The sequence below is a fragment of the Coregonus lavaretus genome (genome assembly GCF_964263955.1).
Source record: "Coregonus lavaretus genome assembly, chromosome: 33".
Taxonomy (NCBI): domain Eukaryota; kingdom Metazoa; phylum Chordata; class Actinopteri; order Salmoniformes; family Salmonidae; genus Coregonus; species Coregonus lavaretus.
The window spans coordinates 17122067-17148631 of record NC_140020.1 but is presented as its reverse complement, the minus strand read 5'-3'; the positions used below and the strand labels follow the sequence as shown (position 1 = coordinate 17148631).

Sequence of the window (26565 nt, the reverse complement as noted above, 5' to 3'; positions counted from 1 at the left end):
ACGTGTTCTTGTGTCAGAGATCAAACAACAAACCAATAAGCAAAGCATCAGTGAGATCTGGCCTTTGTGGCCGTCAATAGAGAGCATAACGGACAGAGGCACTAATTACCTAAATAAAGCTAACACTGGTCCAGCAAACATCCAGTCAGAGGGCACGTGGTCCACACGACGCAAATGCTTAGCTGTCGCTGTCCTCATCCGTCAGCGTAAAGCCACACAGCCTACCGGAGGGACATATGGACGTTTATTATATGTGGATGATAGAAATAGACAATTTTATAATAGACTCGTTTTACATTTTAGTCATTTAGCAGACGCTCTTATCCAGAGCGACTTACAGTTAGTGAGTGCATACATACTTTTTTTATTTATCATACTGCCCCCCCGTGGGAATCGAATCCACAACCTTGGCGTTGCAAATGCCATGCTCTACTAACTGAGCTACGTCCCTGCCGGCCATTCCCTCCCCTACGCTGGACGACTTGTGCGCCGCCCCATGGGTCTCCCGGTCGCGGCCGGCTACGACAGAGCCTGGATTCGAACCAGGATCTCTAGTGGCACGGCTAGCACTGCGGTGCCTTAGACCACTGCGCCACTCGGAAGTTTTGAGTAAACATAACTAGAATAGCCTACAACTGCATTAACTAGATGAGTGGTTTGAATTTGAATCCATTGTAAGCACAAACTGATAAGAGAACAACAGTAGCCTAGACCACATTGATTATGGACATTCTCAATGGCACATTGGCATTTAAGGCAGGTGTTTCTGTGATAGGATTACGCCTACGGGATTTCCAGTCTTGCCAAGTCATTAAAAACAATTTAAAATGCAACACAGCAATTCCCATTTCCATTGGCACTGTAGAATGCTCTGCATAGATGGACAGTGACGGATAGAGTTAGCATTGAATTACTTCATTCATATAAATCAGTCATGGCAAAGCACTGTGAAAATTTCATAATTGCAAATGAGATTTTCCGATTGTAATAACTTGGAAAGACTCAATTTGACTCAAATTCTCTGCAACTTTCCCACCCACACTGCTTTCCTGATGACCTATTTATTGGATTTCTCCCTCCACTCACTTCCCCTGGTGGCTGGTGACTCAAAGAACGACATCATACAGCTCCTACAGATAAGGGCTGGCTGACAATGAAACACCTGTACACCGCTCAGTTTGCACAATGAGAGGTTTCTGTTTCGAAAAATTATATTGGATTTTCCTTAGTAGACTCAAAGAACAGCTCATTCCATTTCACACATTTTTTCAAGCACAGCTTTCTCATCCTGAACGTGAAAGGGGTATTCGGTTCTTGTTTGATGAAATACAGTCTAGCCTATTCGTTTATTCAGTTTATAGTCAAATTACCACTATGAAATAGTATGTGAGTGGCCTTGACAATGCTACACATCATATGCAAAACTGGTGTGCGTTATCTTCCGTCATCGCTGCTGGATGCGTGTTGAAAAAGTACCTCCTTCTTTTGCGCGCCAGTCCGTGTAGCATCAGTCGCGCGTTTTAGCACCCCGGTCATTTCAGCACTTTGTTGGAGGGACAGCTCCCGCGCCTCAGACCTGCTTTGGCAGATGGTCAACATCCTCCGTGCCATTTTAGCAAAGTGATTATTGTACAAATCCCTGAGTAGCAATGGATGCCATTTTAGATAACTTATCTTTTACTGGACATTCTGTCTTTTATAACTTTACTGATGATTGGATACCTGATGGAAGCGAAACTATTGATTTTATTATACGATGTGTCATACCGACTGTGTATATTCTGATCATAACGATTGGGTTGTTGGGAAACATTACCTTGGTTAAGATTTTTATCACCAACAGTGCAATGAGGAGCGTCCCCAACATATTTATTTCGAGTTTGGCAGCTGGGGATCTTTTGCTTTTGGTCACGTGTGTTCCAGTGGACGCATTCAGATACTTCTTTGAGGAGTGGATCTTCGGTGTTGTGGCTTGTAAACTAATACCGGTCATTCAACTCACTTCAGTCGGAGTCTCGGTGTTCACTCTCACGGCTCTCAGCGCTGACAGGTAAGATCAAGAGTAGGTGAATGGGAAGTATTCTTGTTGCCAATGTTATTGTTATGTATACCTAATTGCAAATGTTATGGCTATTGCATGCTAACAAGATAGTAAGAATAATTAACATATGTAATTAATAATGATTCCTCAATTGTTGTGATTATGATTATTTTTATCGACAACACAAGTTTTATCACAATTAAATGCTGGGCAAATGTCACTGACAAATCTGTTGATATTTTGATTGACAAACCAAGTGTGGCCTCAGAAATGTTTAAAACGGATCAAATAGTGCACACCTGCTGGTTGTGTTGACTTCAATAAGCCTGATTTGTGTTATATTGTTTTATTCAGGAGAGACACGGTTAGAATGGCCATTTATCTTCTCTGGAAGGAGCAGCATGAATGCTGAGATTAGAAAAAAATGGCACTGTACATTTGTCAATCATTTGTCAATTCACAAGAATAAGAGTATTTTAAGTTTATTTCCAAAACATTATATCCACCCATTTTTCACATTTGTGTTTTTTCACCAGAAATGATTGCTTATGAGTACCTTCGTGTGTGTAAAATATGACTTCATAGATTTTAGATGTGTATTAAAATAGTTGTTTTTTTGCAAAACGCTATATATCCATTGTTTAGCTGGAATGGAAGGATAATTTACTGAATATGTAACTGTGATATGTGGTTGTCTCAACTAGCTATCTTAAGACTAACTGTAAGTCGCTCTGTGTCTGCTAAATGACTAAAATGTCAAATGTAAATGTTTTACATACAGATCTCATATTACTGTATTGATTATTTTTTAAATATATTTTTATATTGATATCACAAATGTATCATTTGTACAGTTCTTTATAAAAAAAAAAGTAGTTATTTGTTACATTTGACAGTGTAAAACCTAGCAGTACTACTTATTTCTCTGAGATTGAGGCGGATATATTGCGTTTTGCAAAAAAACATGTTTATTTGTCTCACAAATACCTGTCTGTCATTAAACAACTCCATGCCATGATTAGATAGAGAAAAACACACCAATCTCTTTCAGAAGTTCTTTAAACAATAAAAGCTAATTTACCAACATTTCAGAAAATGTATATATAGCGTTTTGAAAATAAGCTCTTCATGTTGTATTCCATAAAGAATGAGGGTGGCAAGCCCAGTTCAGTTGTATTCAGTTATCATCAGGCATTCAGGAGGAGTCATACAGAATAATCTGCACAAAGCATAATTTACTGTCTTATATGATTAAAAGGGCAAGCATGCCTGAATCTTTGTTTGGGACCTTAATTTGACCTAGCCTACCCTTTCCTCTCCAACACATACCCTCACCAAGACCACTGATGCTTGGAGACATTGACCTTCTCAAGTGACCATTCTATACCCCCACAAATAACCTGTCTTCTGGTATTAGGAGCTTCTTCTTCAGCTAAAAGTTCACTAGTGTCATGAAAATTCTTGGTCTGCCTCAGGCCTGGACATCAATATGAAAGTATATATTTTTTATGATCATATTAAAGTTCATGGGATTCTCTGATATATATATATAATACCCCATTGTGCATGCCATGATAGCAGTCAAAAAATTGTACAAAGCTTTGTAATGACCCTTTCTATGACACAGAACGTAATCTAGAGCTCTATCAGTTGGAGGAAAAGTTTGGCTATGTCACTCTTCACTGGAAATGACCATGACTTTTGGCCATCTCTGTCACTAGGGGCAATTAAGTCAGCCATATGGTGAGATTGCAGTCAACAGCTATTCTCTCTATGTTTTCCCTAGTCCAATTGAGCATGTAATTGTGTGATGAAGAGCAATGAAAATACGCCATTTGTATGCTTACCCGATGTGAGGGCTTTAAAGAATTGTATCTTATTAGCATTCCCCTGGGCAATGAAGTGGGATTACAGTGGATTGTTCAAGTAAATACAGACAAAAAAACATCCTTGTTTCTCTCTGGTGAGGTATCAAAGTGTCCATTTTCTGTGCTTGTCTGTTGCTGCCTGAGGCAGCTTGGTCTTAGACTATGGGGGATTTCTACAGGGGCAGAGGCTGCTGGAACAGCACAGTCAAGGGCAGTGTACAAACCTCCAACTGCCAATGGAGATTCTCCTCCAGACCAGACATTTCACCAGCACAAATATCCTTTAGAAAACGGTCAGGATGTGGAAAATCTTCTATCCTTGGAGCAAAAAACCTCTTTATGCCCAATGGAGCGAACATCCTCTGTTGCACCCGCCTTTCCTATATTTTTTCCCCATTGTATAACTTGGCAGAAATTGATTATTCTGTGCACATAGCACTGAGTGTTGAATTACATGGGAGATCAGGCCAAAGTCTAACCTATAAATTAGTTTTATTGATCAGCTTGTAAATATTTGGGTTTATATCAATATTTAGATGCACTTTGGCAGCAGTGCAGAAACACATTGTTGTTTCAGTTAAATCATTATAATTTCATGTACTGACAATTATTGTAACCCATGATCTCAATCCAAGGATATAATTAATTTGGGTATGTTACGGTCAGGACATTAATTAGTTAGCTAGTGCAAACATCATGCACTCCATAGATCTCTCATGTGTGCGTGAAAGATCACCTCTAACACTCCATAAAGCTTCTATTCTGTGCCCATGGACTCAGAAATGCCTTGTCTTTGTCAAAGCCTCTTATTTTTGAAAAGAGAAAGAACGTTAATTAGATTAATTAAATATAATCACATAATTTACATTTAATTTTAGACAAAGAAATTAGAACAGTAAGGACAGCTGGTCATTTATTTCCATTTGCATGGAAAAGACTGCTTTGAATCTAATTTCATGATTAATATGAAAACGTCAGTAAAGGCTTTCCATTAACGTTAATTTTGTTCTATCTACAATAGTGCTTCACTGAGGTTGAAAAAGGTTTGGAGTCTGAAAAAGGTTTGAAGAGTCTGAAAAAGGTTTCAGGAGTATTTTATCAGTGTGTGAGTTGCAGAGAACCATCCTTAAACAATTCATGATCACAGGTTCAATCATGTCTGTCTATCACTGCCTCAGAGTGTCATGTCTGTCATGATCCTGGAGTTTCGCTCTAGCCTTTGACACCAAGATGAAGCAGCACTCAATTTTTGTTCTGGTGTTGTTGTTTTTCCAGGTACAAAGCCATAGTGAATCCTATGGACATCCAGACATCCAGTGCTGTGTTCTGGACGTGTCTGAAAGCTGTGTCCATCTGGGTGATCTCCGTCCTGCTGGCGGTGCCCGAGGCCATCTTCTCCCAGGTAGTACATATCCAGGACAAGAACGTGACCTTCACTGCCTGTGTGCCCTATCCCCTCTCCAACGAGATGCATCCCAAGATCCACTCCATCCTCATATTCCTGGTGTACTTCCTGATTCCCCTGGGGATCATCTCTGTGTACTACTACCACATCGCCAGGACGCTGGTCAAGAGTGCTCATGACATGCCTGGGGAGATCAGTGAGCACACTAAGAGACAGGTAGGTAGCAACAACAACAACAACCTGTTACTGCCTGTATATCAAATAAGTCACAAATGAGGTTTGACTGTTACAGTTGTGGTTATTTGGAAAAATGCTGGACGGCATATTAATAACATCAGGTAACTTGATGGATCCATTTTAAATTAGGAATTTCTCATTCCATGCTTTTAGGGTACAAAGTATCTGTTGTTCGATCATACGGGTGTAGTGAGCATATGTAGGTCACATGAATCTCGGGGCGTATTACATGAAATCCAATAACCAGGTTTCCTGAAAAATACCAAAACATTATTATTTGGCTGCCACAGTGCATATTAAGCTAGAGTGCTGAACTGCATCACATGTTTTCTCGCTACACAGGATTTTTTTTCTTTTTGACATAATGTTTTAATGGGAAGAGGCTCTGGGTTTTAATGCAGACATTTCCATTTGTAGTCAAATACACCAAGTAAATATTTTAAATGTTGTGAAGGGCAAGTAGAGGACCATGTCAAGATGTATCACTGATCGTTGCATGGATACCTGATCTTTACTGTCTACGGGGGTAATAAATGATAGATCAGGGGAAGGATTAGGTAAATTATAAATGTAAGCAATGATCTGGTCAGGTACATTTAATTGAGCATCCATTGACCAAAGAACTTTAAATCAGATGCTGCTTTGCTTTAATATTTCATACAAGGTTAAGAACTTCTAACTAATCATCAGACAAATGGGCTGAAATCCAGATCAGTACCCAACCCAGAGCATGAATAAACAGATGTAGTCCAAAACCAAAACCCATACCCAGCATTCAATCGCTGAGAACCTGACTCAGATCTAGACCTGAATCCAAGTCATAATATATTCAAATAGGAGCTTGTTGACACTGGCCAATGTGAGGCTGTTATCAACAATGAGCAATGTATAGTAAACAGTTTGTCTTATTCACAGCTGTGAGGCACTCCAGTTGAGGGTTCCCTAACCATCCACTCATTTACTTCTGTTAGACAATAAGAGAGCCGAGACCCAGCTATCTTCTACAGTAGATACCCAGTGAATCTGGTATAAATCTGAACGACACATGAAAATACGAGAAGCCTGGAGGATGACCGAATCATTGAACCTTCAAATGCACTTTAGCTTCTACTGTCTCTGCCTCAAAGTAATCCCTGCACTATATCTCCACTAATCAAAGTTATTGTCTCTAGATTTGTTTCTGTGCATTTGTATTTCAAATCAAATTAAACAACTTAATCATTTGGGTGAACCTTCGAAATAGAAGGACAACACAGACTATTAATGCTGTGGTTGTGTACATCTCCTATTAGACAGATCCTGGGGGAATTGGGCTGCAGAGGCTCAAGTCTCATTTAGAGGAAAACTCTGATAGCATCTGTCCCTACTGCAAGGCATTTAAAGGTATTTAACTCTACTTATATGACAAGCTGCATTAGCCTGATGAAAGATGGGATAGAGAGAGAGAGAGAGAGAGAGAGAGAGAGGGGAGAGAGAGAGAGAGAGAGAGAGAGAGAGAGAGAGAGAGAGAGAGAGAGAGAGAGAGAGAGAGAGAGAGAGAGAGATATATATATATTTGCAGACCCTAAACACATGATTCTGGTAAGTGTTTGAGACATAATGAAACATTATTTGTTGAATATCTATCTATCACGTCTAACAGACATGCACTTCGGAAAGACAGTTTCTATTCATGACTTTATGAAAAGCTATAGTAACAGTGGTCTTAAAGGGAAACTTCACAATTTTTTAACTTCTTATTCATCATCTCCAGCACCACCACAACATCAACATATATGAAAATTGCGTGTTTTTATGTTTTGTAGTAAAAAGATATAGCAAAATAAGTGTTTCCAATGACATCCTCTGTGTGCATCGTGTGATTTGGACCAATTGTGAGTATGCATTGCCTACTAATTGTCTACTAATGGGTTGATGATGTCATTGGAAACACTTATCTTTCTCTATATTTTTTACTACAAAACATAGAAACGCGCCATTTTCACATATGTTGATGTTGCCGTGGTGCTAGAGATGATGAATATGTTGAAATTTTTTAAAATGTCCCTTTAACTGCTGTAAAGTACATTTTCAATAAAGGCCGTAGAAAATAGGCTTTCTGACAATCATCAAAATTACTTTGGAATAGAGGATGGTCCCTACAATGGTGTTTGCAGATTTACAATTTAATATGAAAAATGACACTGTCCAGGCAGACACTGCTAGTGAATATGATTTCAGACGTGACATGTATGAATGAAAATATACAGTCCAACCATCTCCCTATGCCAGGGGCGTTATTGTGCTGTTATGATAAGCGACAATCGCGCTGGAAGGATTCATTTGGCAGGCTTTCTACACAAACGTAGGCTAACATTAACACACAAAACACAGTGACAGCATAATCAAAACAGTATTAGTTATGCCTCCTGTATTTAGAGCTATGGCCTTGGCTACAGTCTGTTAACTTTCCCTGGCACACAGTTCCATAAATAAAACTCTCCTTGTCGGCTGTAGAAGTTAATAATAGGAATAGTTTATAATTCATACCCCACACTTCTTGCAGAGACTAGCAAACACAACAGTGAATAACTTACTGTGACGTGATAATAACAATGTAGAGAATTAGACGTTTGGCTATGAAAGACTGTTGATACTGTGCCAAATCATAAGCAACATTTTACATTTTTAGTCATTTAGCAGACGCTCTTATCCAGAGCGACTGGATCAATTAGGGTTAAGTGCCTTGCTCAAGGGCACAGCGACAGATTTTTCACCTAGTCGGCTCGGGGATTAGAACCAGCGACCTTTCGGTTACTGGCACAACATGATTTAATATTGACATCCATATCAATGGCTTTCCTGTAGACTAGCTTTACTGTCTAACCAGATATAACAGCTTGCTATTGACTAAGATTTTAATATATTTCTGAATAAGTCCACTTCAATACAAAATACAGAGTGCTGATCAGAAGAAAAGTTGCTGACAAGTTAGTGGATTGTTAAGGTTTTTGTTGAAGAACCTAAAAGGATCGTGGGCAGAGTGCCAGCATCACATGTCTTGACAGCTGGCTGCCAATGAATGGCAAGCTAAATTATGACAATTGCCCAGGCTATAAAACCCACCCAGGATTGCATTTCAGAACTCAATCTCCTGCTCACCTCACTGATGGTTCAAATAGGATGACAGCAGTACTCAGAAGCTGTTATCTGTGCTATTTGTCAGCCACTCTATGGAATGAAGTGTTGATTGGAATGGACCTTCTTGTTTGACATTTCTGCTCATATGAGTTATGACAGTATAGATATCTTTGACTCTCCCGAAGAGTGCTGACTGCAGGGCACTTAAAGTACTGGTGGCTCTTGTTTGTTTGTTCATACTTGATTGGTGTCTGGTACATACTGTATTGATACTAAAGGAGAATTGCCATACTACTTGTAGCCTGTCCCTGTGCACTATTATTCAAAATACAGAAGAGAGCGATTTGGAGACATTTTGCCTTCTGTATTTTGTATTCTGTAATCCTTCTGGAGGGAGGCTTTCTGTATGTTATATTCTGTAATCCTGCTGGAGGGAGGCCTTCTGTATGTTGTATTCTGAAATCCTGCTGGAGGGAGGCCTTCTGTATGTTGTATTCTGTAATCCTGCTGGAGGGAGGCCTTCTGTATGTTGAATTCTGTAATCCTGCTGGAGGGAGGCCTTCTGTATGTTGAATTCTGTAATCCTGCTGGAGGGAGGCCTTCTGTATGTTGTATTCTGTAATCCTTCTGGAGGGAGGCCTTCTGTATGTTGAATTATGTAATCCTGCTGGAGGGAGGCCTTCTGTATGTTATATTCTGTAATCCTTCTGGAGGGAGGTGTCGTGTATCTTGTCGCTTCTGGTGCTCATTGCTGTCAAACAAAGGAGTCTGCTCATACTGAACTTGGATCATAAGGTTTATTCATTTCACAAGGTTTCAGCATAAGTGTCGGATGTCATGACACCCGGAGAGCAGTGTCCTCGAATTGTAATGTCTGCTCTAACCCCCTCTCCCTCCAGCATATACTTATAAACAATGCAAAAATATGGGTTGCTCCCTCTGCTGTCCAATCACCTGTCTCCCCTGGGGCGTCACCCTACAAATGGCTACTTTTGAACTAGAATAAACATTCTTTCAGTTCCACTTAAAAACCATTAACAAAGACATAATCCTAATACACTACATTCCCCCCTTCGAGACGAACTAAAAGTCTCGAAAACAAACAGAATAGGATTATGACAAGTAACAATTTATCTTATTGAGTATCTTTAACATTAAACCCAAACAATTTTTTATTTAGAGTGTAAATACCTTTCTATGAAATATGAATAACTGTTTATGAAGTGTGAATACATTACTTATGAAATATTAACCAATCTTTATGGAGTGTGAGAGCGAAAAACTGTCTGGCAGCCATCTTTCCAGATATCCATCCATCAATCAAGACAGTAAAATTCTCTCACGGTCCCTCTGCCCCAGGCAACCACCTAGGTACTCCCGATGAACTCATAAATCCTTATCAATGCATTTGAAACTATGATGCAATTAAATACACATGTAAGCCCCTGCAAACAAAATACTATCCAAAATATCCACTCTAAGGCTGGTCAACCCATCGGACCCTACCGTGGACCTCTATCCCTGCCTAGACTCCCTGTCCCTAAGCATTCACGAAATAAACAAAAACATCTAAGATCCCCACATGTATTCAATAACATCAAATATAATTCTACAAAAAGTAATACCTAAGAATATGACACAAATTATGTATTACACATGCAAATATGTCTATATTTCATTGCAGACACTGGAATGTAGTTCACTACACTTCATCTCCTCCGTAGTCTCCTCTTCCAATGCATCGTTGATGATGGAATCGGAACATTTCCACCCCTTCCTTGTTCCATCTCCTCCAGTCATTCTCCTTTCATATTGTCCCTTCATATTGTCCTTGTTTGAGTATTTCAATCTCTACATTTTCCCCCAAATGCTTCTGGGAGAAGAGAAAAGACCAAACAGTATCTTTTGCAAAACAACACTTTCAAATTAAACATCAATATCAACTAAGAATATAAAAATTATATATAAATGATGTATGAATCAATATAAATGATAGAATAATGAAATAGGATAATGTGATTCATTCATACACTTCCCCCCTTTGATTCATAACATCATACTAAAATCACACTAATATTGAAAAAAAAATGAAAAATGATCAAATATTCAAAAAGGATATTTATCATCAATACTCCATCCAGTCCCACTTGTCCCTCTTCATCCAGATCAGGAACAGTCAACAACGGCATCTGAGTGTTGTCTCCAGGCATCACTACTCCAACCTATCTCAATATCATAGCTTTCTAAAAGGTCAGTAACAAATTACAAACATCACACACAGTGCTATCAAAACTGCCATTAAAATCTAATCCATCACTGCTCCTACTGGGCCTAACTGATCTTGCAACCAAGTCTTCGCTGACCATCCAGCTCCTTCAGATCTACCAAACGCATCCCTTATATATTTCAACGCATAGTGATACTATCTGAACTATCTGGAATCAAAGTATAGCTAATATTATCAATATGATCTGCCAAAAATGTTACACCATACCATGGAAAAAGTCCCCCCTTCTCTCTTAGACTTATCCTCCAATGATAGGCTTCAAGACTATGACATGTCGCCATGTCCCTTTTCACCCTACTTCCAAACCTAAATTCAGATTTATCTGTGTCCGGTGCTACCCCTCTTTTAATGGTAGAAACCTCATATGGAAGCTTCAATGTTAAAATGTAACAACATCCTATCCATCCATAGGGTAAGAATATATACGCTTTATCACCACAAACCCTCCAAATATCTCTAAAATTTCCAATAGTCACATTGTCAGGCGAAAGCTAATCTTTCACCATCAAAGTCCTGCTCTTCTTACTAACTGGAACATAAAAAGTAACATTATATTTCTCATTACTACCCTTAAGGTCATGCATACCCAAAGTTATCATATAATCATCACAATCTGATATTCCCATAAACATACCCCTTACATCATATGTTTTATTAGAACAAAAACAACTTTTAGCCCTCACTGGTTTCACCTCCAATGCTTCAGGGTTCGCTGTTACCTGATTTTCCTTCCCATCTAACAAATTCACATAAGTTAATTCACTTAACCCAATAACAATTAAACCTAGGCTTAAACAAATGTTTTGACAACGACATTATTTTATCTGTTACTGATTGTTGCTGATACAACAGTCATGACAAAGCATAAGATTGACACATACTCGATAGAGGTTGAGCGACCGTCTCTAAAATGTTTGGTGCTGGAATTCTCAACAGACATGGACCCTCAAGATTCCTCACTGATCTTACAGAATGAGCTAGCTGCTGGAACCAAAGATTCCTACCTGCCCCTCCATCTTTAATTTTCACAACAGAAGAATCAAACCCATAAGCCTCCCATTTAGTTTCTCTCTTCCCTAACGAGCGGTACTGATCAGATACCTCTCCTTGTCTGTCATTAAAATCAAAGACCTCATCCTGTACCTCCATGATAGTATCCTTCACTATTTCAGATGAATCTATATTCTTCTCTACCACCATCTGCTCTCCTATTTTAACCCTATCCTTACTATCATTGACAGCACTCTCTATCCGTACCATAAACCCCTGAGTCCTTCTTGCTACCCCCTTTAATTTCAGAAAAGTTGTTGTCGGTGTCGGTGTCATACTTCCTACATTTGTTATTGCCGTCGCATCATTAATCCCTTCCAAAGTTACCATTAAAGTAGTTGATTTAGTTGATGTATTAACACCCTTAACTACTTCTAGTGGGAAAGCTACCAATATCCTCTGTGTATTATTTACTGTTGGAGTGACTACTGTAATATACTTCTCCTGAACTCCTTCGGTGACTGTGGAAGCTTCAACAGATTTCAAATCTTCCATTATAAGCTTCACTTTACGAATTACATAGCCTTTTAACCAATAATTCTTAACCGGAACAAATTTTAATGCTTGCACTAGATAAGTACACATATATTCTCCCTGATCTTTCTCTGTAACATTACGCAAAATAAATGAACAATCACTCATAACCCTCTTCCACTTCATATCGTTGTACAAACTATACCTCCTTTGACTAGGTGCAACAGCTTCTACTTCTGGTCCTGATAACAATACTTCTTCTCCGTAATTATCTCTCCATGTGGGAGGAACGTCCCCATCCTAACCCTAATAACAGTCTTTCCCCCCCTAAAATTGGTGCTGGAGCTATTGGTTCCCTTATAATCAAATGCGTTATATTTATGGCTTTAATAACTATCAATGTTGAAAGAGTTAAATTGCTTCTCACTGTTGTTTTAATATACTGAAGTGTTAATGTCATTGTTGTTACTTCATCTATTTTCCCTAAGACTTTTAACTCCTTACTTGTATTTCCCTCTATCACCACTAGTGTCACTTTTTTTTAGCTCTCAGTCCTACCTCTAATCCCTGACTTTCAAACTTTTGATTATAACAAAATACACCTATAATTACCTTGATCTCCCTGCTGGGAACTGTAAATATAGATACTCAATGACCCTCAATCTTCTCTTATCATTCAGCAACGCATACTTTCTCAATGCATCTGCTCCTAACAGATCTAAACTCCTACCATATCTATCTTCCCACTAAACTCTAAAATGTCCTTCACCACTGTTCTCTCTCTCTTACTACTAACTAACATTGAAACTTAGCTTACTCTCCTAGTTTTTCTTAACTTTTTAATCTAATCTTTTCTCCTAACCTTTAAAAACCTTTTCCACTGATTTATTCACAAAATCCCTTTACCACCAAATTTTTAGAATATGTGATCGGGAAGTCCCCACCTGCTTCTGACTTCTTTACACACAGACTTGGCAAACGACTAAACACCTTTTAGCCTAGTTTGAAATCTCTTGGTGTAGGAATGTAACCAAGAATAACAGTCACCCCTTTTAACTTTATTCTTCCAGACAGATTGTCTAATAGGCAGTCTAATAGATTATCATCCTTCCTATGATGTTATCTTTTCAAAAACCCTATTCTTTTAAAATCTTCTACCAGACAGCCGTCTAGTGTACATCTTATTGGACAGTTCAATTTACACCATGCATCTCTTTCCAACAATGCAATAGGCATATGTTCTAATATTAGTATGTCTATTTTAATTTCTCCTTGATTTTTTATAGCAGAGCTCAATTGGTTCCTTAAGAGTAATCAGCTGTTTTACTACCTCAAATCCCTATCCTAATTAGTTAATTTTACATAATGAGATGTTTAACCTCTTTAGGCTCAACACAGATAAAAGCTTTTCCACTATTCACCTCTCCTAGTCCTTTGTTTTTACTTCAATTGTTAGATATTTTCTCTTCTTCTCTAATCGGTGCTATCAGCTGACACCCCCCTTCGTATCTTCTAGGCACTCTAGAATCCTTTAAGGGTTCACCTAGAGAACAGGTGATCTTCACTTGCTCCTTTATCTTCCTCAGAAGTTTCCTCTGTTGTTTCCTCCTGGCGCATTGCACTCACAGGTAAAGTAACCAACCTGTCCACAATTATAACACTCTTCTGAAAGTTGCTGGAAGTTTAGCTGAAATCTTCCTCCTCCTTCTAAGCCTTCTCGCCCTCTTCCTTCTTGATCCTGTTCTTTCTTGTTGTTGACATATCAGGATTCTTCAACAGCTTATATTCTAAGTTCTGTCCCCGAAATATCCTCTTCCATCATCTTCTTACTAGTGGCCTTTTCCCTTGGCCTCACTGTATTCTTCTCTTAGTTTCCAGATATCTCGGTTTTTCTTACTTCTGGAGTTTTGGATTCATCTTTCTGGTCGTTTCTGCTTGTCCTCTATCTATTATTCGTTCATCTTCATCTCAGATGCAATAATCACCCTCCTGGATGATCACTGGAAGCTGAGGATAAACATCCCTAAGCTCTACTTCCTTCTCATAAGGTGGGTGTCTTTTTGCTGAATCCGTATGTGAGAAAGGTGTACTAACTTCTGCCATTAGTTTTTCTGTCGCCTTCTCTTCCTTTAGCCTTTTCTCTATACCTTTGTTTATCTTATCGCTGGAATCTTTTATCAGTTTTTGTTCGAGAATTAAGGGCAACTTTTGTTTCATTTGCCGGATAACCTAGCAATACTTTAGTTAAAGGATTACTATTTTGTACTATATCAACAGGTGTAATTACCTTCATAGCCTTGCTGTCCTTTCTCCCCATTGTAACAACCCTTTTATATTCCTTTATTGTGAATTATTTTATTTTAGACTATATAGCCTATGGCTTCCCCCCTTTAATTATTAATATAAAAAAATTTAATTGTTTTTTTTTAAATATTCATATTTTTGTTGATTGATTATTAAAACATTTAAAAAAAAAATCAAATCAACAAAAATATGAATATTAAAAAAAAATCTATTAAAAATTTTATTCAAATTTTTTTTTTAATAAAAAATAAAAAATCAATTAAAAAATCAATTAAAAATTATGAATAATTAAAACCAATTTTTTATTTCTATATCCTATCTTACCCATTTATCAATTAGTGGCTATCTTACCACAACCCATCAGGAAAGTAAATGCCAGTAGTCAACTTCAGACTACAATACCCATAAACCCCCTTGCTTTATAAGCACCCAATTATTTTAAGTTTACAGAATAATGTCAGTCCTCGATTCCCAACACAACTGTAATCAACCCAAGTGATGCACAGAAACTCCCAAATGCAAATTTTATTCAAATGATCAGTCTGTTGCCAAGCCTCTGTGAAATTGTCATAACATCAAATATCCTGTAGATCCTGTCGCGTCACGTGATGCATACGTCAGCACTTCCTGTATCTCTTCCTCTTTCTCTCCTCTCGTCCTATTGTTCCTCTCATATGACAAAAGAACAGAGACACAGAAAAAGATTTTAGTAGTTTATGCAATCACTGAGTTACTTCTAGCATTCAATATTCCTTCGTTCACATTCACTCTAAGAATCAACTCAGGAATAAATATAGATAGCTCAATAACATTTTTATTTTATTTTAATCCGTCATTTTATTTTATTTATTTTAATTAGTCAACATATATCTCTCTCATTTATCAATTTAATAGGTCACAAAACCAGTTTCATCTTTAACCAACAGCCGATGTAACAACTAGAAGATTCCATTCGTGTTAAAATCTCTCCTCTTTGTTCCCTCGTCTGTGTCTCTGTCTCCCCCTGCAGTGTAACAGAAGTATGACCCATTTACCCAAAATTCCCCTTGTTGTAGTTTTAGTAAACAACGTGTTGTAGTTTAGTACCGTAAAACAAACGTGTCATAATTTAGTGCCGTAAACTCCCCCGTTTTGTAGTGTAGTGTCGTAAAATTAAACGCATGCGCAAATACATTTAACGATACGATTTCTAGACAATAGAACGTTAGCATTTTGCCACAGCCCCTCTCTTTTACCCCTTATAGTCAAACAATAACACTTAACAGAGCTCACAATCGCATAGAACCTGAATTCTACACACACAAACATAATTTAAGAGGCTTTATTCCATCGCAATGGCCCTCTAAGGTCACATGTTAGCATGTAGCACGCAACACAATTAGCATTAGCATTTATCATTAGCATTTATCATTAGCATTTAGCATTAGCCTTTATGTACAATGTGGCATGAAACACAATCAGCATTTAGCATTAGCATTAGCATTTATCATGTGGCGTGCAACATGTAACAATAACCTGCATTGTGCCTAAATTATTTTTCCTTTACCGCTAACTTTATGCTGCTGTGAGTTCATGGATATCCTATGAGAGGTTACATCAAACAACATGCTTCGTCAACCACCCGCTGAGCGGTAACATCAATAGAATGTATATTCCAAAACACGTGTTCCCAGAACACACCTAATCACACCGAATGCGTTATTAGGATTTATGGCCCATCCTATGATGGCCTCGTTTCGAGGTCTTATCAGATTCACAATGCCCTAATTGTGTATACGTATATCTGCCTTTAATATCTGCCCTATTATTTGCGCCGTTTACCAATGCAACCAAATTTTAGAATAATTATTACAGACCCTTAGTCGACAGCAATAACACCACATCAGCACAAACCCAAGTAATTTTCACGGTACACCCTTCAATGCCCTCTCATAAGCCAGCGGAACAACTAATGCCCAAATTTTGTGAGAAATCTCACCTTAGCCGGCTTGAGCGGTAGTCACCTCGCGACTCAGGAATGGGACAAAGAACGATGCATACAGATCCCGGACGAGCCCCCATTTGTCGTGTATCTTGTCGCTGCTGGTGCTCATTGCTGTCAAACAAAGGAGTCTGCTCATACTGAATTTGGATCATAAGGTTTATTCATATCACAAGGTTTCAGCATAAGTGACGGATGTCATGACACCCGGAGAGCAGTGTCCTCGAATTGTAATGTCTGCTCTAACCCCCTCTCCTTCCAGCATATACTTATAAACAATGCAAAAATATGGGTTGCTCCCTCTGCTGTCCAATCACCTGTCTCCCCTGGGGTGTCACCCTACAAATGGCTACTTTTGAACTAGAATAAACATTATTTCAGTTCCACTTAAAAACCATTAACAAAGACATAATCCTAATACACTACAGAGGCCTTCTGTATGTTGTATTCTGTAATCCTGCTGGAGGGAGGCCTTCTGTATGTTGTATTCTGTAATCCTGCTGGAGGGAGGCCTTCTGTATGTTATATTCTGTAATCCTTCTGGAGGGAGGCCTTCTGTATGTTGTATTCTGTAATCCTGCTGGAGGGAGGCCTTCTGTATGTTATATTCTGTAATCCTTCTAGAGGGAGGCCTTCTTTATTTTGTATTCTGTAATCCTTCTGGAAGATTGACAGGGCTTTATGTTGTATATTATGTATTTTCAAACACTACAAATATTTTTGTTCTTTTTCCAAGATGGAGACGAGAAAACGGCTTGCCAAAATTGTTCTGGTTTTCGTGGGCCTCTTCGCTCTCTGCTGGTTCCCCAACCATGTATTGTACATGTACCGTTCCTTCAACTACCATCAGATCGACTCGTCCCTGACCCACCTCATCATCACCCTGCTAGCCCGGGTGCTAAGTTTCTCCAGCTCCTGTGTCAACCCGTTTGCCCTCTACCTGCTGAGTGAGAGCTTCCGCAGGCACTTCAATAGCTCACTGCACTGCAAGAGGAAGCCCCACCACGAGCGCAACACCAGCTACCTGCAGAGCACCTCAGCCATAAGAATGACCTCCATCAAGAAGACCACCCCTACTGTCATCAATGGACATGGCAACAGGCAGGAGGTCTCTCTGTAGGTTTAGGACGTCACCTGCTGATGTGTAAGTGGTGGGAGTGGCACCAAAAAATAAGATATGTGCAAAACTTTACAAGGTGGACTATTCTGAAAAGGACATGCATGTGTGCTCAACAAAAAATGCTTGGCTTGAAGCCGCCTTGTCTATACATTCCCCACAATGCTACATATTGCTGCAGATGAGATGGTCACATATGAACTGAATGTATTGAACTGAACATGTTATCCAACAAATCTGTCGTAAATACCTGTATCCACAATATTCCACTTTTCATGTTTTTTGTCAATCTGATGCATGTTTCACTTTACAGAGTTTGTATAGATCTACTGTATACTGTCTGTGACACATACTGCCCAAATTCCAAACCCAAAGAGCAGACACTTGTTTTCACGACAGGAAATCTGTCCATGCACTTAAAAGCAACATTATAATGGCTCCCAAGGGGGCACAGGAGTGAAGGGTAATTTAAAAAAAAATCATAATGTCACTTTAAGTAATTATTTTCCTCAAACATCTGCCTGAAAGTGGATAGAAGTGCCAAAGCAGACAGAGGGGGCCGCGAGAAATTTACGCTGGAAATGAAACCAACATTTACCAAGTGTTGATGGGAACCTGTATTTCACTATTGCAGGACAGAGAGATGATAAACACCATTCAAATTTGGTCATGGGGTATATATTCACTTTGATAATGCCATTTGCTGTGCTATGTTTTAATGTTTATCTTCAGATGCTCAATGTGACATGAATGTTTGCTGTTTTGTTAAGTAAAACGTGTCCCAGTATGTTGAACTGCAAATGCTGCATAGCTTCATTGAACATGTAAAGGAATAATCTCTAAGAAGTATGCTTTCTGAACATGATTAATCAAACTCAATTATAGTCAATTACATTTAAAGACATGCTTCGGTACTTTGGCAACTAGTAAGTCTTTTTTTTACCTCCCGCTTTGGGCTGGATGCGTCAATGTGTAGTTCATACATGCATAATCTATGAGCAGAAGTACTGTCTGAACTCAATAAACCAAAATCCCTAGTTTGAAAGCGACTGTTTTCTGGAAGCTGTGAGGTGCCATTTTCCTACATTTACCCCCCACGTGGGCAAGCCCCCTAGCAATTCGAGTTTCTGTCAATGACTTTCAGCCCCTTGCCATTTGAGTGATAGTTAGCAACACGAAGACACAGTAGAGCGAGAGAAAGAGAGCAATGACGTGGTGCACGTATCTGCACATTTGTAACAGAGTTTGCAAAATTCGGGGACCACTTTTGGCTCGTGGGTGCTACTTTCAGAACTACTGGCTAAAAAGTATACAAAAGTACCAGAGAATATCTTTAATTACACTTATCAATCAGGAGATCATGATTACTGGATTAAACCAACTAAGTGGAAAAAGATTAGAATTGGGATGCCTAAATGCAGCCTTAGTGACATGTCCTGATACACTGATCTCAAGTGTTAAGTCAACAGGTCCCTCACTGGAAAAGAGATCTGTGTCCGTAACCACAGAGAAAAGTAAATGGCTGAATCTACAGCTATTTACTATCGTCTGTCCCCTTTTCAGCGTCATGGAAATATATTTATGTTATTCTACCACAGTTCTCGCTTCCTTAATGTTTTGTGATACCTTGAAACACTATATACAATGTACAATGAAAAATGCATTTGTGTTGGAAACTCTTCATCATATGAAGGATGTCGCCGCCACCAATACAATGTGATACTACGCCCACCTCCTAATTTCTGTGGATTTGCAATGTTTGTTGAATTGGAACGGGATCATCCAAGGCTCCTGCTGTGTGTCTGTGTGATAATATATCCACAGCATGTAATACCATCACAACAAATGTTATGTCACGTTAACTGTGCCAGATGAAATTGTCTGTGAACAATTGTAATGTTATATGTATGCTTTCATTCAAATTTGTTCTGCTTATGAATAACATATTATTTATGGTATATTGATCTTTGACATGCAAATATATTTACTTTGTGTTGCTATTACATTATTACACATATTATAAATGTGATATAATTAATAAATTCTACTCACAAGCTTTAGCCTGTTGGATCTGTGGTATGCACCTACATGTGGTATGTCCATGGATGTTTGTCTGTATGCATATTTCACATTCCTCCCCAACATGCATTAGTCTTATTTATTCAGGACCATGCCAATGATAAGGTGAGCAACCTGTCTTTATTAATTTCAGAGAGTGCATGCAGTCAGACAAGACAGACACAGCAGAGATAATGGATCTGTTGTAAATAAAACATCCTTTTTAAAGAGGGCTTTATCTCCATCTACCAGGCCTGATTTGGTTTGAAATCCCTGCGGTTTCATTTCCTTAACCGATTTCTGAATAGGGTGACTCACAGCGCAAACACGGTGGTCTTATAGCCATAGGAGCTGGGAGGTCGATGTCCCTATACATTAATATACTGTATGTATGCACTGATAGAAGTAGAGGGAGATGTATAGAAACCTCTAGTCTCGCGTTGCCATACCTCCAAAATCAAGTCGTTGTCAGGCCTCCCTTGGAAGTCTGGAGAATTTTGTATTGCAAAAACGTTTTGAATGTTCCGCTGGCTGCCAGTTGCAAGATTTTGATTGGATGTTACATTTCAAGAACCCTCCCCCCACATGCCGTTGGGGCTAGGTCAGTGCTATCTGGGATCATTGGGACGTCCCTACTCTAAATCGTACCGTTACACTTACCCTAACCTTAACCCTTACCTAACCCTAACCTTAATCCTTACCTTAACCATTTTAAATGTCAACTTCAATGGGGTAATGTCAGAGTTGGGACGTCCCAAGGATTCCGGATAGCATGAACCGTTGGTGCTACGTGTTATGTTCGTCACTGTTTTCAGACTATGAAGGACACATTTTGCCGAGAGATGTTCCGATGCTAGTTTGCAACATTGCAGAAAATTGAAAAAAAAAACATGATGAAAAACTTAATTCTGTTTTGCCAGAAGTGTGCTCTATCCACAAAATTGACACACATCAACATCATTTGATGGGGTTTTAATCGGCGATTTCCCGGTCATTTTCATGCACAGTTGCACTTCCGACACTATTCTAATGAGCACTTTAGAGCCCCACGATGGCGGTGTCATAATACCCATAAAACCTAGCGGTCAAACAGGGAAATGGTTCCAATTGTTTTATCACCATTCATTTTTCCAATAGGTACTTAAAACACTTAAAATAAGGGCTGTGTTTAGTGTAGGCTTACCCTGGCGTGACGTTTTGATAACTATGTAAATCTCTCTTGGACAAGGTGACTTTATCAGTATATTCGGCTCTATTTACTCTCAGATTCGAAAATGCTAATAAGCATCAAAGTAGACATCATGCAAGACTACAAATCCCTGCAGGCTCCTGCATGTCATCTCTAGCTGATACCTTTGCTAACAGGTATTGTGTCAATTTAAAACTTGCTCAAGACAGTTCACAGAATTGTCAATTATTATTTTTTTCGCCAATTTATTAATTACTAAATTTAGCTAACAATAGATAGCTAATCCAGAGATTCTTACCTTTGCCTCAATTTGGCAGTCTTAATTTTTGTGGGGGTAAATACTGGCAAATATATTAATAAATGTAACCTTGTCCTAGAGAGACTTACACAAGTATCAAAACGCCATGCCAGGGTAAGCTTACACGAAACACAGCCCTTATTTTAAGTGTTTCCTGAATGGCGGAAAACGATTGGAACCATTTCCTTGTTTGACTGCTAGGTTTGATGGGTATTATGACTCATACTGTGGTACTCTATTGGAGCTCTGCCCAAGCAAGGCATTTGATTGGTTTGACGTGTTGCGAGGCGTCAATGATTTACACCGGGTTACCCCCTATTCAGCTATTTTTCAGCCATGAACTTCCCCAGGTATTCCATTTTAGGGAAGCCTGGTTCACGACGAGGCTAAGAAACCTGCAACCACCGGCACGGAAATGGTTTGACAGCAATACAGAGTAACAAATAAGCAGATTAGAAAATAACATGTAAAGGGATGTGGCAAAGATAAATTATTCACACAAACCTCCAGTGAGGGAAAAAAGTATTTGATCCCCTGCTGATTTTGTACGTTTGCCCACTGACAAAGAAATGATCAGTCTATGATTTTAATGGTAGGTTTATTTGAACAGGGAGAGACAGAATAACAATAACAAAAATCCAGAAAAACGCATGTCAAAAATGTTATAAATTGATTTGCATTTTAATGAGGGAAATAAGTATTTGACCCCCTTTCTGGCTCCCAGGTGTCTTTTATACAGGTAACGAGCTGAGATTAGGAGCACACTCTTAAAGGGAGTGCTCCTAATCTCAGCTTGTTACCTGTATAAAAGACACCTGTCCACAGAAGCAATCAATCAATCAGATTCCTAACTCTCCACCATGGCCAAGACCAAAGAGCTCTCCAAGGATGTCAGGGACAAGATTGTAGACCTACACAAGGCTGGAATGGGCTACAAGACCATCGCCAAGCAGCTTGGTGAGAAGGTGACAACAGTTGGTGTGATTATTCGCAAATGGAAGAAACACAAAATAACTGTCAATCTCCCTCGGCCTGGGGCTCCATGCAAGATCTCACCTCGTGGCGTTGCAATGATCATGAGAACGGTGAGGAATCAGCCCAAAACTACACGGGAGGATCTTGTCAATGATCTCAAGGCAGCTGGGACCATAGTCACCAAGAAAACGATTGCGCCCGCAAGGTCCCCCTGCTCAAGAAAGCACATATACAAGGCCGTCTGAAGTTTGCCAATGAACATCTGAATGATTCAGAGGAGAATTGGGTGAAAGTGTTGTGGTCAGATGAGACCAAAATCGAGCTCTTTGGCATCAACTCAACTCGCTGTGTTTGGAGGAGGAGGAATGCTGCCTATGACCCCAAGAACACCATCCCCACCGTCAAACATGGAGGTGGAACATTATGCTTAGGGTGTGTTTTTCTGCTAAGGGGACAGGACAACTTCACCGCATCAAAGGGACGATGGACGGGGCCATGTACCATCAAATCTTGGGTGAGAACCTCCTTCCCTCAGCCAGGGCATTGAAAATGGGTCGTGGATGGTTATTCCAGCATGACAATGACCCAAAACACACGGCCAAGGCAACAAAGGAGTGGCTCAAGAAGAAGCATATTAAGGTCCTGGAGTGGCCTAGCCAGTCTCCAGACCTTAATCCCATAGAAAATCTGTGGAGGGAGCTGAAGGTTCGAGTTGCCAAATGTCAGCCTCAAAAGCTTAATGACTTGGAGAAGATCTGCAAAGAGTGGGACAAAATCCCTCCTGAGATGTGTGCAAACCTGGTGGCCAACTACAAGAAACGTCTGACCTCTGTGATTGCCAACAAGGGTTTTGCCACCAAGTACTAAGTCATGTTTTGCAGAGGGGTCAAATACTTATTTCCCTCATTAAAATGCAAATCAATTTATAACATTTTTGACATGCGTTTTTCTGGATTTTTTGTCGTTATTCTGTCTCTCACTGATCAAATAAACCTATCATTAAAAGTATAGATTGATCATGTCTTTGTCAGTGGGTGTCACGCCCTGACTCAGGGGACTCTTATATATTGAGTCAGGGTGTGTATATTCTTTGTGGTGTTTTCTATGTTTTGATCTATTATGTGTAGATCTATGTTGGCTGGTGTGGTTCCTAATCAGAGGCAGCTGTAGCTCGTTGTCTCTGATTGGGGATCATACTTAGGCAGCCTATTGGCAATTAGGTGTTGTGGGATCTTGTTCCTTGTAAGGTATGTTGTCCGTCATTCAACGTACGTGACAGTGGGCAAACGTACAAAATCAGCAGGGGATCAAATACTTTTTTCCCCTCACTGTATATAAAGTGGGGAGAACAAGTATTTGATACACTGCCGATTTTGCAGGTTTTCCTACTTACAAAGCATGTAGAGGTCTGTAATTTTTATCATAGTTACACTTCAACTGTGAGAGACGGAATCTAAAACAAAAATCCAGAAAATCACATTGTATGATTTTTAAGTAATTCATTTGCATTTTATTGCATGACATAAGTATTTGATCACCTACCAACCAGTAAGAATTCCGGCTCTCACAGACCTGTTAGTTTTTCTTTAAGAAGCCCTCCTGTTCTCCACTCATTACCTGTATTAACTGCACCTGTTTGAATTCGTTACCTATATAAAAGACACGTGTCCACACACTCAATCAAACAGACTCCAACCTCTCCACAATGGCCAAGACCAGAGAGCTGTGTAAGGACATCAGTGATGAAATTGTAGACCTGCACAAGGCTGGGATGGGCTACAGGACAATAGGCAAGCAGCTTGGTGAGAAGGCAACAACTGTTGGCGCAATTATTAGAAAATGGAAGAAGTTCAAGATGACGGTCAATCACCCTCGGTCTGGGTCTCCATGCAAGATCTGACCTCGTGGGGCATCAATGATCATGAGGAAGGTGAGGGATCAGCCCAGAACTACACGGCAGGACCTGGTCAATGACCTGAAGAGAGCTGGGACCACAGTCTCAAAGAAAACCATTAGTAACACACTACGCCGTCATGGATTAAAATCCTGCAGCGCACGCAAGGTCCCCCTGCTCAAGCCAACGCATATCCAGGCCCGTCTGAAGTTTGCCTTTGACCATCTGGATGATCCAGAGGAGGAATGGGAGAAGGTCATGTGGTCTGATGAGACAAAAACATAGCTTTTTGGTCTAAACTCCACTCGCCGTGTTTGGAGGAAGAAGAAGTACAACTCCAAGAACACCATCCCAACCGTGAAGCATAGAGGTGGAAACATCATTCTTTGGGGATGCTTTTCTGCAAAGGGGACAGGACGACTGCACCGTATTGAGGGAAAGAATGGATGGGGCCATATATCGCGACATCTTGGCCAACAACCTCCTTCCCTCAGTAAGAGCATTGAAGATGGGTCGTGGCTGGGTCTTCCAGCATGACAACAACCTGAAACACACATCCAGGGCAACTAAGGAGTGGCTCCGTAAGAAGCATCTCAAGGTCCTGGAGTGGCCTAGCCAGTCTCCAGACCTGAACCCAATAGAAAATCTTTGGAGGGAGCTGAAATCCATATTGCCCAGCGACAGCCCCGAAACCTGAAGGATCTGGAGAAGGTCTGTATGGAGGAGTGGGCCAAAACCCCTACTGCAGTGTGTGCAAACCTGGTCAAGACCTACAGGAAACATATGATCTCTGTAATTGCAAACAAAGGTTTCTGTACCAAATATTAAGTTCTGCTTTTCTGATGTATCAAATACTTATGTCATGCAATAAAATGCAAATTAACTTAAAAATCATACAATGTGATTTTCTGGATTTTTGTTGTAGATTCCGTTTCTCACAGTTGAAGTGTACCTATGATAAAAATTACAGACCTCTACATGCTTTGTAAGTAGGAAAACCTGCAAAATCGGCAGTGTATCAAATACTTTTTCTCCCCACTGTATATGCGAGAAAAAGAAAAGAAGAAAAAAAAAAACATATGGGGGATTGGAAGTGATGCAGACATTTACATTGATGGAAGTTACAATATATCTGCAATATTAAAGCTGATCTACCCCCTAAAAAAAAAAGAAGAAAAAAAATGCTGAATTGTGTTAATTGTACTGTTAGTTGTTTATCCATCAACAATATGTACAACACAGGTTACACCTGCTTGACGAGGATATACAAACAGTATACATCTTTGGCATAAAATGAGAGACACAATGAATGGCTTGCTGGCAGAGTATGATTAGCTTTTAGCTTATGATATGATTTATGAACCAGCACACCATTGTGCATCTATCATATGAAATACAACTGGGTTGGAAATACAATGAATATTACTTCCTTGTTCAAGTTTCAAGTTTCAACTTCTAATGTCACATGTACAAGTACTGTGAAATGCCTTTCTTGCAAGCTCTAAACCCAACAATGCAGTAATCAAAAACAATAACTAAATATAATATGCCATTTAGCAGACGCTTTTATCCAAAGCGACTTACAGTCATGCGTGCATACATTTTTGTGTATGGGTGGTCCCGGGGATCGAACCCACTACCTTGGCGTTACAAGCGCCGTGCTCTACCAGCTGAGCTACAGAGGACCACAAAATAATAATATTTAAATAATAATAAGTAATACTAAAAATAACATAAGGTAGAACAAAAACACACAATAAATAAAAATAAGACATTTGAAGAACACAAGAAAGTAAGTAAGCATACTATATACAAGGTCAATCAGTTCCAGTACCATATTTACAATGTTCAGGGATACTGGAGTGATGGAGGTATATATGAATAGGGGTAAGGTAACTAGGCAACAGGGTATAAGATAAACAGAGTAGCAGCAGCTTGTATGTGAGTGTGTGTGTGTGTGTGTGTGTGTGTGTGTGTGTGTGTGTGTGTGTGTGTGTGTGTGTAGAGTCACTATAAATGTACGTGCATATTATGTGTGTGTGAGCAAATGATCAAAAATATATAAAATTATGAAAAATAGTTTTTGTGTGTGTGTTGGCGTGTCAGTGTGCGTGAGTGTGCATAGAGATAAAATAAAGTACAAGGAGAAATATGTATACATTCTACTGTATAATCATTATTGTGCCACAACTAGGTGTTTGATGTAACATACGCTTATTGACGTAAAGGAAACGCAACATGTGCATTATTTGGTCTCAAGTGTTCTT

General features: G+C 39.4%; 1 protein-coding gene across 1 annotated transcript; it reads left to right on the top strand.

Moving 5' to 3' along the window:
- Positions 1–1649: 1649 nt before the first annotated feature.
- Positions 1650–17887, top strand: LOC311108838 (neuromedin-B receptor-like; the record flags this gene model as incomplete). Its single annotated transcript, XM_084151602.1, has 3 exons — positions 1650–2050; positions 5185–5530; positions 17504–17887. The coding sequence occupies 3 exons, from the start codon at positions 1650–1652 to the stop codon at positions 17885–17887; spliced, it is 1131 nt and encodes a 376-aa protein (XP_084007728.1).
- Between the last annotated feature and the right edge of the window lie 8678 nt (positions 17888–26565).